At 46.6% G+C, this 15,668-nt stretch overlaps 1 protein-coding gene across 2 annotated transcripts in view; it reads right to left on the reverse strand.

Moving 5' to 3' along the window:
• Window positions 1-15,668, reverse strand: part of NEGR1 (neuronal growth regulator 1) — a 184,840-nt gene that overhangs the window by 89,552 nt on the left and 79,620 nt on the right. For both annotated transcript variants that reach the window (XM_072343235.1, XM_072343234.1), the window contains exon 2: window positions 13,362-13,594. In XM_072343235.1, the coding sequence (XP_072199336.1) occupies window positions 13,362-13,594 (233 nt within the window). The remainder of the gene's footprint in view (window positions 1-13,361; window positions 13,595-15,668) is intronic.

Consider the following 15,668-nt stretch of genomic DNA (forward strand, 5'->3'; position numbering starts at 1 on the left):
ATTGATTTCTCTCTGCAGTCAGGGAGATTTATTGCTTTGCTTTCCTAATCTGCATATTGATTTCATTATCTTGCGTAGTATCTAGAAATCACCAACATGACATAAGAAATAGATTATTGTTTTATGGCTTGGACACAAAAATTCGTTTGTATGACAAATATAAAGAAAAATTAAAACGTGCTTATGAGGGTTATTAAAGCCAGTGATGAACTCCATTTGCCACTAATTGAGAATCTATACAACTGTTCACTTCGCAGGCATCAGATCAGCAGCATCTGGAACATCCCTCATTGACAAACGGCTCTGCCTTCCAAAAACTGTAGCCCAGGCATCTATATGAAGACTTCTTGTAAGAAAGCCACCATTTCCCATTCTTTCCCTCTCTTATTCTTTCTGTGTTAGAAAGGACGAAGCAATATGTGATAGAATGACAAAGCACAACCATATCACACAGCTTTGTGCAGAAAAAGAAGTGAAAGTGAAAGCAAAAGTGGAAGTGAAGGAGGTCAGAGTGATACCCCACCACATGTACGTTCTCATGGGTCAGGCTGTTTCAAACTGTTCAATATTTCAGTTCATTTTGCTGCCCAAACATGCCCTTAATTGTGACCTGTAATTACTTGTACCCACCTAAACCCTGTCTCTCCTGTAAACACGTGTGCCATTTGCACCCTCAGACCTGCCAACAAAATTTGTACCATTCTCTAAACACCTCCAAATGCCATCTCTAAAATACCATATTTAAACAACAACAACAACAGCGGCACCCTCCCCTACGATGCCATTGCTGTGGTTGAACATATTGTGCCACAGTCTCTACCATAAGTAAAGGTAGTTGTGCTTTTTGCAGTTTGAAATCATTTGCCAACATGTAAAACAAAGCTCCACGTTCCCATCCGCTTTGTTCAGAATGCACTGGAATCGCCACTCGAGAAACATTATTGTGCTCTGCTCAGCTTTGCCACAGTCAAAAACTGGAATGCAGATGCTCCCCCATCCCAAGGCATGAGATTGAGATTGTTTTTCCTGCCATGCACTGGGATGGAACAGGGCCATGCATAGAGCCCCATGTCTGACAGCTTCCAGAGCCCCCTCTGCAACAGATGACTTTAAGAGTATGATTAACACAGATATTGAACCTGTGGACTAAATAATGTAAGAAGCAGACAGGAGCCTGTTCTCGCATGGCGCAGACCTTTGCTTATGGAGCAATCAGTCACCAACTGGGAAGAGAAAGAATATCCTTTCTGTGGGCTGACGTGATTAGATCCCAGCAGCGGCTGATTGAGGAGTGCTGCACACAGCTCCCCACCTCCTGTTACTGAGCTCTCTTTGCCGTGGGACACGGCATGGACACCGGCTCTGATGGAACTGATTTCAGGAGGGCAGGGGAGCAAAATGGCTATTCCTTGATTCATCAAGAATTTTCATCTCAGGTCAGAGCAGAAGTGTGAGGAAAACATCACAAATGTAGCACTTCTCAAAGCTTTTAAAGCTCAAAGTCCACCCGTGTTCTTCTAAGCTGGAGAGTAAAAGACCTCCAAAAAACTCTCACCGACTGCACCCATACACCCAGACTGGGCCCAAACAGGACCACAAAGTGATCAAGGATGCTCCTGCAGCCGATGACTGTCCCATTCCCAGCACCCAGCACTCGGCTCCATGGGCAGCAGGGCAGGGGGCAGCCCCAGCCTCACCTTGGGACCTGCCGGCGGCCTTTGGCAGCTCCAGCACTGAGAGCGCTCTGAGAGCTGAGCGTGACAGCTCTCTTTTTTTCAGGTAAATCGAAGGATCTTCATCTCTTACCCGCAGTTATTTTGTCATGCAACCATTTTTCCATCAATGAAGAAGCAGGCTCTCTGCAGATAATCATTCTTCAATTTCTGATGCCATAGATTTTCCCTATTTTTGGTGACTCATATTGTTCGCTCGGTAAATGTGGAGAGAAGGGAAAGGACAGCACTTGTTCTCTCTGCAGCCCTTTCATCACTCTCCTACATTTTTTCATTACTGTACTCAATTTATCACTGAGAAAATACAGAAATAGAAAAGCTATATTCTTTGCCTTGAGATGGATTTGTTATCAGCGGTTCGATGCTTTGTAAAGCAGAAGAAATGTAGAAAATAAAGTAGCTATTTCTGTTAATTGATTTGCAAAAACGTGGGTTCAAATCAGAAAAACCTGACCGAGCCAAAAATCCCGCGACCTTTTCTTTTTCTTTCATGGCTCTCCACCTCTTCTCCCTAGCAGAAGGATGCTGCAGGGCATGAGTTGATGGGGCACGGGGTCCCCTGTGGAGCTATTGGTGGCAGCCCTGCAGGCTGAGCGTGGGGCTGAGGTGAACAGGTGGGCTTCTATGCAGCCCAGTGCCGGGTCCCAGCAGCTCCTTGTGCTGTTGCAGGTGTGGGGCAGAGCGGCTGCAAGCTGCATGGAAAACCAAAATGATGCAGAAAGAGAAAACCACATTTCTATAAGCAGGTTGTGTTCCTGGAAAGATCCCCATCCCGCTGTGTGGCCGGGGTGGTGCAGGTGGGGGCTTTGTGTCACCCTGCTCGTGCAAAATAAGTTCTATCAGAATGTGGAGAGAAAAGGGATAATGTGGGGAATTCCTCTCATGCAGGCAGGCACGGCTCAGCCCCCACCTGCTGCTCTGACCTTGTCCTGCTGCTGGGGGCTCCAAGCCGATGTGTGAAAAGCAGTAAGAAGGGAAAAAAAGCAATAACCCATGGCTAAAACTGAAGGTTTCCCAGCTGGTGACTGATTGCGAGCCATGTAAAAGGTCTGAACCACAAACAACATCCCATTTGAGCTGCTTTGTTTAAGCTAAATTAGCACACCCTGATACAAAATACTCGGAGAAATCAGAGATCCTTTCCATGCTCCTGTAGGTAAGTGATGTATTTACTGAGTTCACAGGCAAATGACACCCATCCCCATGGATGTGGGGCCACCAGCCAGGACCTGCAGAGTGCTGCGGTACCCATCTCAAATGTAGATTAGACATAAGGTTATTCCTGAAGATCCTTTCTGGTGTAGTGAACTCAAACATGTAGTACATCCGTACCTGGATGATAATGTGGTTTTAATGGTGTATCATTATGCAAAACAAGCACCAAAAGGAGAAACACTATTAAGTATGAAAAGGGTCAGAGGTGAAAATATTGCAGCTGTTAGCCTAGTTCAGAAACAGACTGTCCCAGCATCAGTGCTGCATGCCAGCACTTGAGGAATGGTCACTATGTGAAGAAGAAAGGAGCAATGGGTGGAACAGCACAAACATTCCAATCCAAATGCTTCAGCATCAAACAGCATGAACACCTTGGGGATGGCCGTGTGCATGTCCTGCACTCCCTGATGGAGCTGAGCCAGGGCAGGTCAGCCCTGTGAATGGCTGGGAGCGATGGGGGGCTGCAGCAACCACACACTGTGCTGCACCACCAGAAAGTGCCCCCCCAGCATCCTGCAGCCCCAGACACACTGTGTTATTTCCAAGGGAAACACTGGGCATGTGCAGAGCAGGGGCATGAGGCTCCACCTGCCCACATCTGTGCCACCCACCTTCCTTCAAGGAGCAGAGGAGGGATATGAGGCAGGCACAGCCCTGCTGCTCCCATCCCCACACTGCCCACCCATGGGTGCAGAGACGCTCATGTGCAATGGAGTGCTGTGCATTTGGGTGTGGGGTTGCTACCCTCATTTTCAGTTTTAATTAACAATGATCTTAAACGAGATTCTTCCAACTGCCAAAAGGCACTTTGTGATGCGGGAGCCCCACAGCAGTGCGTTGCCATCAGTGGGTGTTTCTGGCAGGATGAGATGGGTATTTGCACTGTAAGGCTGGAGGATTTGCTCTGCACTGTTTTTGCTCATTCCGCTGCTCGGCAGTGGAGGTTATTAAGAACATCCTGTAAAATATGAGTTTTGGGACTCTGTTTAATGAATTTCTCCATGCTGGAAATAGATTAAAGACGCACAGAGCAGAACCACGTCACCAGTTGAGGCCTTCATGGCTGTACAACTGCAGTTCCAGAGCAGCCATGATGATAACTTCACAAAACTGGGAAGTAGGGACTTTTTTTACTTGGGATTTGATTTTTTTTTTTTTAATCATTTAGAAAAGACTACGAGGTCGTGGCCAAAGCAAGAGACGTAGATGTCAGAAACACGCCATGTACAGTGATGGTTCCCACAAGATCCCAAGGATGCCAGCAATGCACACTGGTGTTTCCCACCATCCTGGGCCATCCTGTGATAAGTGAATGACAATCATGATCTTGCTGAGATGATGGTATTTAAATTCTAACACTGATTTGAATGGGGTCTGGATTTTATCAGCTGCTTTCGAGCTGCATCACCCTGCCAAAAAGGACTGCACACTTATAGGCAAACCCTTCTGGCTTCACCATCCTTGTGTGAAGCCACACTTAGTTCTCACTTTCCACCTCTCTAATTCAGGCCATCAGACACCTGTATTTGTTTCACCAATATTTCCTGCAGTCTGTCAGATACAGACATGTCATATTTCAAAATCAGTTCTGACTTTTCATTCCCAGTGAGAAAAAGGCATTTCTTTCTAAGCCATTTGTACAGCCATCAGTGACACGCAACCAGGAGCCCTACAAAGAACAGCATACGTGAGTGGAGAGGCAGCAGCCCAAGCTATGACTGTTATCACACATAGAGATTTTGGAATATCTATGGCCAAAATGCTTTCACACACTGAACTCATGGCCACAAAGAACTCTTTATTGTATCATGGAACTATTGTATTTATTACCTTTTTCGTTCCCCTTTTCTTTAAATTCTCCCCCCCCCCCCCAGATCTATTTTACATAACAAAGGAAATCTGCCAACTTTTAAGGCATTTTTCCCATTTTCCCTAACAGATGACAGGAAGGGAATTGATACCATATTTAAAATGCAAAGTGGAGGTCAATAACATTTCAGCCTAAGTAAAATAAGAACATTTCTGAATCCCAAAGATCACAAAGCAGTGATCTGCCAGGGACGACACAATAACTCTGTTACCCTTCTGAGCTCAGCCCTTAGTATAGCAAAGCATTAGAGATAAGCCATCATTTAACTATTTATTTTGTCCCTCTGTAACATCTTCAGCTGTGCTGGCCCCGAGGTAGGTCTGAAAATCACAGGGTTATCAACGTTCCAATTCCTAAAGTACTCTGTAATCCATCCCAAAGGCAAATTCAAGCCCACAGCTCTCCTCTGAGGTTTGTTTTTTTCTTCTTTTCAGTGAACACCTTAACCTAAACGTAATACATCTTGTACCATTCATTATCATTGTTATTTGATCATAAATTACTATGTATGAGAAGTACAGCCTCAGTAATGTAATCCATACAGTTTCCATTACACAGTTTCTTTAAGGAAGTCTTCAGAACATTTCCATGAAGGATTTGTTCCTGTAAATGAGCAGTTAGTGCCATACGACTTGTTCTTTGAAGGGAACACACCACTTAGTCACGCAGGATAAAGGCAGATACAATCCTTAGGCGTTATCTGATGGAAGCTTCAGTGTGAACATAAAGCCCTTTAAAATTAAACAGTTTTACTCAAGTGCTGAAGGGTGGAGATGTAAACCACAACTGCAGGGCACAGTGTGAATGTTGGCTTCCTAACCATTGTTGGATGTACTGGATGGGATTAAACATCACAGAAGGAGAGCAACACACACACTTCTTCAGCTCAAACACCTCCAGGGATGGTGATTCAACCACCTCCCTGGGCAGCCCATTCCAGTGCTTAGCAATCCTTTCTGTAAAGAAGTCCCTCCTGATATCCAGCCTAACCCTCCCATGGTGCAACTTGAGGCCATTTCCCTTCTTCCTGTCACCTGTACGCTTACTTATCCGGGCGAATAAAAAGCCACTCACCAAACTAGTGATGGAGAGGGATGGTGGGACATGGTGTAGCAGGGAAGTACTGGTGGTAAGTGGACTGGATGGCCTTGGAAGTCTTTTCCAGTTGTGGTGATGCTACGAAATTCACTGCTGTGTGGGACAGGGGGCTCCAGGGAGTTGTAAAATCAAGCATTCAAAAACTCAGTGCAAGAACAGCATTTCCATGCCTGTTTGCTTCAGAGGAGGCTCTGATCCTGCTAATTGCCTCAAGGAGGGCTTCGATTTACTGCTTGCTGCATACAGTGTTCTAATTTAGCTTATCCTTTGAGCAGGCAGCTACACTGCAATATGGCAACATTTGGAGTTAGTTGAGCCATTCTGCAATTCTCCCTGCTTTCCTTTGGGCCATGATTGCTGCCTTGCACCTGGACATGCTGGTCTTTGGCATAACCACATCAGCAAACCAACCATAGGGGTGGGGAGGGGACCATCCCTCTCTGCTCTGCTCTCAGAGCCTCCCCTGCAGCCCTCAGCACTGAGACATGGGGTGGTTATCAGGGCAGACAGCACGGGCTGCTGGCCCCAGCTGGGTGCTGCTGCTGCATCTGCTTGGAGAGGAGCAGCGGCTGCCCACCTGTTCTGGGGTGGGTTCAGCTCATGAGCACCTGCTGAATGGGACAACCGATTGAAGTGCTAACAAACACACACTCAGAACTTTCTGTTAAGAGATTCCAAAGTAAATTGTGCTTTCAGTAACTGCTGGACCATTTTTTGCAGCTCATTAGTAATAGTATAATTATGGCTTCACACACCACATGTAGGCACTTTCCAGATGAGCCATGCAGTGACTTGATTACGATGGGTCGTTAGGAACAGGGCAGTGATTCTGCACCTGAGGGCTCCTTTGTTGCCCGAAGGCTGCGATGTGCTGCATCTCAGGTCACTCACCTCTCCTCCTGCTGACCCACAGTGCTCTGACACATGAAAGCTGCCACGTTTTCTTTACATGCTTATGAAAGCCGTGCAATGAAAGACAAAGCTTTTCAAATGGAGATTTTCCAAGCAGGAAACATTCAAGCTCTGTCCCTGAGAGCTTTCTTTCACATTTACTATTCTGTGTTACAGCAGGATCCTGTGACTCCGCTTTCAGCTGTTCTCAGCCCTTCCCAGAATGTTTCCTAAACCCGCACCATGAGCTCTTTTTAAAGACATGCATTTGATTTTGCTCCCTCCAAGTGGTGGATTTTGCTGCTTGAGAACATCAGCTAGCGTCATCATCCTCTTTCCTTCACTTAAGCTACAAAACCCAAACTAAGCTGCAGAGGATACATCAAGGAAAGCACTGTATCAGAAGGATGTGCTTCTACAAATCCCTCCCCATGCTTGTTCATTCCCGGTAATTCTCTCATGACCATGAATCCAACAAACTCGCAGCACAAAATATTCCTTCCCTTTAAGTTCTGAGCCCACAAAAGCACACAGAGATGTGCACCGAGGAAGAATCACACCTGCACACACTGGAGGTGGGAACCAAAGAGCTCATCCCCAATTCCTATGTTCAGTTAAGCTGGACCATCACACAATGCAGGTAGCTCTTGCCCTGGCTCAGTGGGAGATGTTCCAACACACACACAGCCCTTGGGAGGGACAGTCCTCTGTGCACTGCTCAGGAGGAACAGCAGTTTTCTTAATCCTGACAAGCTTTGTTATGTATGAAACTCCCTCGTGCGTTGGCGATAGAGCAGGCAGCCTGGATATGAACGTACCAAGACCAGGATGATGAATACACGCACTTTTTCAAGACTGATTCTTTGCAACTACAATCCAAATGCCTGGAGATACAGCCTCTGTTATTAACGGGAAAAGCCTCCTGTCCCTATTTTCTGTTTTGGGGCTGTGTATGGACTGATGGCCCTGTGAATTCCAGGCAGCAGCTGCAGGTTTTTCAGTGCAGCCTATGGCTGCTTCCAAGGCAGACTCCTCCCAGACCCAGCACTCAGTGGCTCTGACAGATTCCACAGTGGCTGAAGAAAGTTCTTACACTCCATATATTCCACTCTTCATCTGCTTTCCCTCGTGAGATCTTTCCATCCTTTCCTGGTGATGGGCTCCTGTTAATGGAAGCACATCCCTGCTATTGATCCCTTACACAGCTTTAGGAAATACCCTGGCAGTGCTACGAGGCTGTCAGCTTTGCTAAAGCAGAGTGAGCTCCAATGGGCAGAAGTCCCCACCTCTTCTCAATCTCAGCAGAGCAGAAGATAAGGATTTTCTAAACTGTCTGGACTCACCTAAGGAAAACAAGTGCTTTAGCAGCTCCCAGGCTGTGCTTCAATAAGTATTTAGGTGAAACCCTTTTTGCAAGACAAAACCTAAAGATTTGAGTTGTGACCTCCACCAGGTGGGATAATTTCCACATCTATTCAACTTTCTGCCTTTGTTAACAATACTCCAAGGGAAAAATTAACTTTAAAGCTCGGGACACCTTATTTTCTCCTGTCAAATGACAGTCTGAAATTACAGAAGCAGAAATAACGGGAAATGCAATGAAAAAAGAATCAGATAAATCACAGTAATCACAGTGATCACAGTGACAGGCAGCAGAGAGCTCAATAAAATATTACACTGTTTACAATAAAATATTACACTGTTTACTCAGGGTACAGACTACCAAAACTGCTTGCGGTGCTGCAGTGATGGTAATGAATAACAAAATAATTAGCAGCTCAGTTGTGCCAGAGCAGCCATTGCCTTTAGTTGAAATAACGAGGCTGCATTCGGACAGGGGATGGCAGAGCCATAGGAGCAGCCATCAGACACACACATTTAAAGGGAACCAAACCCTTACAAGTGTTCTCAGCCAGGTTTGGGGTGTGGATGCTGCTGTGTGGGATCAGAGGTTGAACTGGACAGTGCTTGTGGGTCCCTTCCAACTCGGGATACTCTGAGATTCAGTTACAAAAAGCCTTTCCAGGCAGTTTTCGTTCTCATCATCCACTTCAGACATTCTTATGCAAAGTCATGGATCTGCCCGGTGTTTGCTGTAATGATGATAAGGCCCTGAGGACACCCACCGAGGAGAGCTGCCGCAGCCACCAGCACACGTTGATATGTTCTTGTTCTGAACTTGACTTCTTTCCAAAATCCCTTTTTTTAATCTTTCTTTCAGACAGACAACTGGAGAGCCACACCGCTCTGCCAGCTGGCTGTATTTCTTATCTCACATTCATAGGGTGGGAGCTCGCCAGGCCAAAGCTTTGGGCAGCGTAAGAGAGGCTTCATCTTTTTCTCATCCTTTCCCCATTCCTCCTTTACTTCCCTCCCTTCCATTCTGATTCTGGCACTGCTGCACGGTGCAAGGAGTGTGGTGATGCACTGGAACAGGTTGCCCAAGGAGGCTGTGGATGCCCCATCCCTGCAGGCATTCAAGGCCAGGCTGGATGTGGCTCTGGGCAGCCTGGGCTGCTGGATAGTGACCCTGCACACAGCAGGGGGTTGGAACTGGATGAGCATTGTGGGCCTTTGCAACCCAGGCCATTCTAGGATTCTTATTCTCACAGGTCACAAAAAAGCTCATTCAGCTTAATTCAAATGTATCAGAACTAATATACTTTGGACCAGAGAGCAAATGATTATTTTGTGTTGATTACCCTTCACTTGCAGATTTCAGAAGATGGAAATTTCAGGCTCATAATGGAAATTCAACTGCAGCCGTGACCAGAAAGCAGCTCCAACATGTGGAATTACGAGTTGCAGACTGGCAGAGCCCCATTCTATTTCAGATGAAATATTCCAGACTTACATCCTGGTAATGAGATCACCTGCTTGTGTAAACACTTCCTGTGATTTAAGGCTTTTAAAGAGGGGAAAAGCCATACACAGACATCTTACAGAGAACGAGCCCCTGCAGCTACTGATGTGGGAGGAATGCAATGAACGGATGAGAAGGGCAAGTCCTGGAGGGAGCATCCAGCACTACTTGGTGCCTTCAGCCCTGCAAGGGGATGTGGGGCAGCAGCTCATCAGCTCTACATGGGACACCTCTCCCATCCCACTTTCCCAACCCTTTTCCTCTATATGCCAGGCAGGGACGAGCCGCAAACAGCGGTTGGCACTCGCAAGTAAATCTTATACTGAGAGCTGACATCCTGCTCGAGCGCTGGCACTTTCAAAGAGTAACGTGTTGTCAGTTTTAGCTGGAGAGTGGTTGCTATGTGAGTTTAGAAGTCTTCTGCATATTTATTTTGTCCCACTTTAAATAAATTTGGGTAAGATTTATCTCATTAACTCCAAACGCAAGTCCCTCTTGGCCCGACTGAAGAAACAAATTAGACTTTGCAAACATTGCAAAGACTAAATCAATACATTAATATTTAGGGGACATTAAAGAGGTTTATTAAGCAGAAAAAGGGCCTTGAGTGTTACTTTGGAAATCTCACTTACATCTCGCTTAAATCTAAAATACAGGTTGTGGTTTCCAACTGAATCTGTAAATTGCACTTAGGGAGACAGCTGAGATATCTGCACGCACAGTGTGTGCAGTGGGCATGGTGGGCAATACCCACAGCAGGCATGATGTGGGAGGAGCAGCGCCTGGTTGGGGTTCACCTTGCATCCCCAGCCCACCTGAGCCCTCCCTGGTGGTTGCACTGCAACCCATGCAGCGCCACCCCCAGCAGCCAGCTCTGTACACTGGCAGAATAACAAAATAATTAATGCAGAATGGCAAGAGGTATTTCAGTTTTTGACTTCACTCCAGCAAACAGCTGAGAGTTACATCGTCTGCAGTTCACGGCTCTGCAGATCGAGCACCTGGCTCTGATGTAGATGATGCTGATTACAAGCTCCTACCTTCTAAACTTTTAATTAATTACTTCGTAATTCTCGCTTCTATTTAACAAGGTCACCGAAATAAAGGAAACGGGATTATCTTCCTCTTTTCATGTGGGTTTTCTTTCTCTGATGCAAATGGGGGCTAAAGGCACATTAGGATTTTTCCTTTTTTACCGATTATCTCAGTTTGTTTTCTTGGTATAAAATACTTCACCCATGCAGTCAGTAGCAGCAATCCCAGCTTGTCTTGGGGTTTCATTAGGGCCCTGGCCAGGGGCTGGAGAGGTGGAATTCCCCATTAGGCTCTGCTGGTAGCCAGCTCACCCATCCCACCAGGTGGGCATGGGGCAGCAGCTGCTTCCAGGCAGCCCACAGCCATTAAGCATGATCCTGGACACGGTGTTTTGTGCACTAGACCTGTGGTTTAGTCTGTGAGCACACAGCATTTAGAGTAACAGCCAAAGCTGCGCTTGGGGATGCTTCTGTCATGAGCCAGAAAATAGATCAAATCAGAAGGGAAGTAACAGAAGTGTGATGAACCTACTGAGCACTGGGGCCAATGACAAAACAGGAGCCATGCCTACATTTAGCCAGGTTGTGGCCATTCTGTGGCTTGGACCTCTTTGCCTTTCTGTGTTTTACTCATGGAAATGAAGGCACTCTAGGGTACCCACTAAAATGTATCCATTCTCTGAAACACTCCAATAATTAGGATTGAAAATTGTCAGCCCAAGGAGCAGAGCAGAGATATTCAAAACGAGACCTACTGGATCTGCACATGTAAAGATCTAACAGAGCAAAAAGAGAGAGAGGCTGAATTGGATGGACACAGCTTTTGGAGCGGGGATTTCACAGCAAACAATTTTATAGTCTGCAGTTTAACCTATTTGAGAGCTTATGATCAGACCTAAATGATTGGCCATTCAATTTACGACCCCCACATACACCCCTGGCTCCTCCATTTCTGTTTTTCAGCAGGAGAAGGTCTTCTTTCAGCGTTATTCGATGGAACAGTCTGTAGGGCAGGAGAGTGATAAAGGGCTGCGCTGTTGCCTTTACATTTTCCTTTGCTCCCTCTATTTCATGTGCTGCTCCTGAGCTGCTGCCGATCACTCATTCACAGCACAGATGGGAACCCGGCCCTTTGATGGAATGATTCCACTTTGGCTAAAGATCTGCTTTGCCCTTCATTTATTTTTCCTCAACAGAAAGAAGTCACTTCTAATCTTTCAATACAAAATCATGAACGGCATTAAAAGCAAACATAAAACCACCTCCATGAAATGTTATGATGTCATCCCCATGAACCCCATGCTACAGGAAAGCAAGCATAAGCTGCAGCACCAATTAGCTGTTTGATGTTCCCATTACGGCCTGTTACTTTCAAACAGCTCTGTCTCCATCTCCCACTATGCATAAACCCCCAAACCCGTGCCCTCCAAGCCCAGCTCATGGCAATGAGGCACAAGCAGAAAGCAGCACGAGAGGGAGGGCCTGGAGCTGGGCAGAGCTGGGCAGCCCCATGCTCAGCTTGTGATGACCCACAGTGGGATCCCACCCATGTGGAGCAGGTAACGACAGCCCACCTGCCAGGTGTGCACAGCAAAACCCTCCCTGCACAGCTGTTAATTAACTCTTAATATTGTTAGCAAAATATACCTCCAAATAGGAGCTACAATGGAAAGAAATAGCCTGAATGATTGCAGAAAACCAAACTAGTCTTGGAGAAATGCAGTATATATACAACCGAAATAATAACTGATGCTGTCACTGCTTCTTCCCTTCAGCCTCCCAGCCCAGCTGTGTGCCAGTGCCCCCCAGCCCTCCAGAAGCAGCACACACAGTTCTGCACGCTCAGGGGTTTCTGGGGAACGCTGTGGGGACCACACAGAATTGGCGTTCTGGTGGCACTGAGATTTTTCATGCAACAAACACCCTCGGAGCTGACCAAGTAGAGCTGACACACACAGCACCCCGCTCAGGAGGTCCGGCGGTTAGGAACAATTAGTCAGGGAAGCATTTCGTACCCATCATTTGTATGTGTGCCATATGGATTAATAGAGATTGCCATTTCAATTCCTCTGTTTTATATTCATTGCTTTATCACTCATAAAAATGCAAAAGAAAATGTTAATGATGATTACACCAAAGACTAATAAATTAAAGCCTTAGGTTATACTTTGCATTTCTGAAGATATAAATGCAATCGCTTAATAATTATGCATATTTTAACTATTGAGTTATTATTTCTCTATATTCCTGTAGTTAGCCTAATTAATTTTAAGCTCCTGTTTATATGTTTTATAAATGCAATTAATTTCCAACTATTTTCTTAGCCCCTCGTGCGAGGGCATTAACTATCATGCAGACAATCAGAACGAAGGATTGCTCATCCTGGAACAACACAATCAATATTAACTCCACACGTAAAGCTGGAAGCCCAGCTCGAAACAGAAAAATGCCTCGTGGAAATAAATGGACTTTTCTAATTAATGACAGGCAGTACTTCCATGAGGAAGCTATAATGTGGATGAGACGAAAGCTATGAATTGGTACAGCAAAATCAGCCTCTGTTTGTCTTTACTTCTTTAGTTTGGTGTTTGGTATTGAACCATGCTGCTTTTATAGCGTGTCTCCAACAACCATTTGCAAGTAGTTTAAACACGTACCTTGCACAGTTAGGTGCACCTGCATCGTTCTGGGAGTGTGCTGGGTTTGCACAGAACAGGTGTAGGGACCGTCATCTGTCACGTCCACGTCCTGGATCTGCAAGCTGTACTCTCTCCTGTTTGCTGTCGCGATGGAAACTCGAGGGTCCACCGACCACTTGTCACTGCCAGCAAAAATAATACTCGAGCGGTTCAGCCACGCGCCTTTGGAAGCTCCATCTTCCAAGTAACACCTGGGGGGAGAAGGGAAACAGTAGGTGTGAAAACTCAGACTTCCTGAATACCATTAGCCTGCTATTGATTTTTAGATTGAAAACAGCTGCAACAACTTGGAGTTGAACTTCAGACTACGTGGGGCACTTGTTAATTCACAAACTGTTGTAAAACCAAGAGCCCGTAAAAACAAAGCCCAGTTCTACAAAATCTATTTAGAACATTAGCAGCGCAGTACTGACACAAGGAGCCGTGATTTGTTTGCAGCGCCTTACTTGAGGACTCGTACAACAATCACTCATAAGAATAGTTACCACCAATGCTGCTCTGCAGGGCAGAGTCCCTCTGATCAGGGCAGTGACACCCAGCGCCCTACGATCAGATGCACCCCAGACAGATCCCCTTTTTTCTAAAAGATAGTTCATGAATGTTCCTCCACAAGCACTTTTTTTTCCCCAGCAAGTACAAAGTGTAGCCAGAGACTGAAAATACATCTGCCTGAGGAGTGAGGCAGCCCTCCTGCCCAATACACTGGGGTCTGAACACAGCACTGGAGCTGCGGGCGGGTGCACTGGTGCAGGTACTGCCAGCTGCCTGAAAGCAGTCAGCTGGAAAACACTGAGAACGAGGTGTGCTGAGAAACCTCATCTGTAGTCTGCTCCAGCATCTCCAGAATCAGAAACCAGTAGGAGTATTAAAGGTCAGCGTTAATTGAAAATCTTTTCTGTAGAAATGCAACCAAGAAAACCCACCAACCCTACAGCTGGGCTTAACGGCAGCATAACCTTCCACAGAGGCAATTAGGCACTGCTATTGTCGATATTTTGTGCTCCGCATTAGAAAATGTTTGTAACTCTCTCCAAAATAGCCTACCACCTCACGTTGCTCACCTGGATACAGGGATGAGCAGAAATGCTCTTTAAAGGGTGCCCCTGACCGGTCCCAAGGGCAGAGCCGCACCCAGGGCAGTGCTGCACCCAGGGCACCTCCTTTGGCTTTGTGCAGGAAGGAGCCACTGAAGAATTGTGGCAGCACATCCCAGCATCTGGATTGAATGCAACCACTGAGCCCAAAGAAGCAGGAAGGAAAGCTCACAACATCCCCTGGGTGTGGGGCTGAAGTGCCCTGCCGTGAGCTGTGGCAGTGAGCCCAGCAGCTTTGAGCTCTTCTGTCTGAAGGTAAGGACGCCAGGGACAGGTGGGAGAGCAGGGGACAGGAAGGGCAATAATAGCCACTCCTCAGCCCCATACATGCTGTGGCGGTTGCTTAGCCACTGCTTGGACAGTGTCACTATCATAGAATGACAGAATTACTGAGGTTGGAGAAGCCCCCTCAGACCCCCAAGCCCACCCCCAGCCCCACCCCCATGCCCACTGCCCACATCCCTCAGTGCCGCATCTCCAAGGCTCTGGAGCACCCCAAGGATGATGACTCCACCCCCTGGAAAACCTGTGTTGGTGCTGAGTGCTCTCAGGGAGAAGAAATGTCCCCTAATATCCAGCCTGAGGTCCTGACATACAACCTGTGTTCCATGTGGCAGCAATAAGGGATCAGTGAAAATCTTCTCAACTAGGGATTCACTCCCGACCTTCAGCAGGAAGGATGACTTCTGTGAGCAGCAACTGAAATCCTGAAGGAGCAGCGGGTGAGAAAGAAAACACAACGGTGGGAAGAAAACTAGAGAACACCTGCACAGCACGGCTGTATGATGTACAAAGATGCTTCACACAGGAAGAAGAACACAAGCATGGTTCCTAGCCATGGGCAAGGAAATGTTGGTCTTCAGAAGAGGACAGGAGAGAAGAGATGAGACCCGAGCAAAAGAGAACAGCAACAGCTCAGGTAGGGAGCACAAGGCTGGGAGGGGCGGCTCAAAACCTAGATGAGTGCTGCTCCCCTATTTTCCATACAGATGACATCAAACATAGAGAGAAGGCAGAGCAGACAAGGGAGAGAGCAGCAGAGAAAGCTGGAGTGGTCTGAGAGCGAAAAGCCGCAAATCCAGCAGCGTGGGGGGTTTGCTGGGGGAAAAAAAGAGAAAGTGGTACTTTGTGGCTGGAAAATAATAACTGTATTATCCGTATTTAAGGAAAT

Source organism: Excalfactoria chinensis, chromosome 8, assembly GCF_039878825.1.
Source record: "Excalfactoria chinensis isolate bCotChi1 chromosome 8, bCotChi1.hap2, whole genome shotgun sequence".
NCBI lineage: Eukaryota > Metazoa > Chordata > Aves > Galliformes > Phasianidae > Excalfactoria > Excalfactoria chinensis.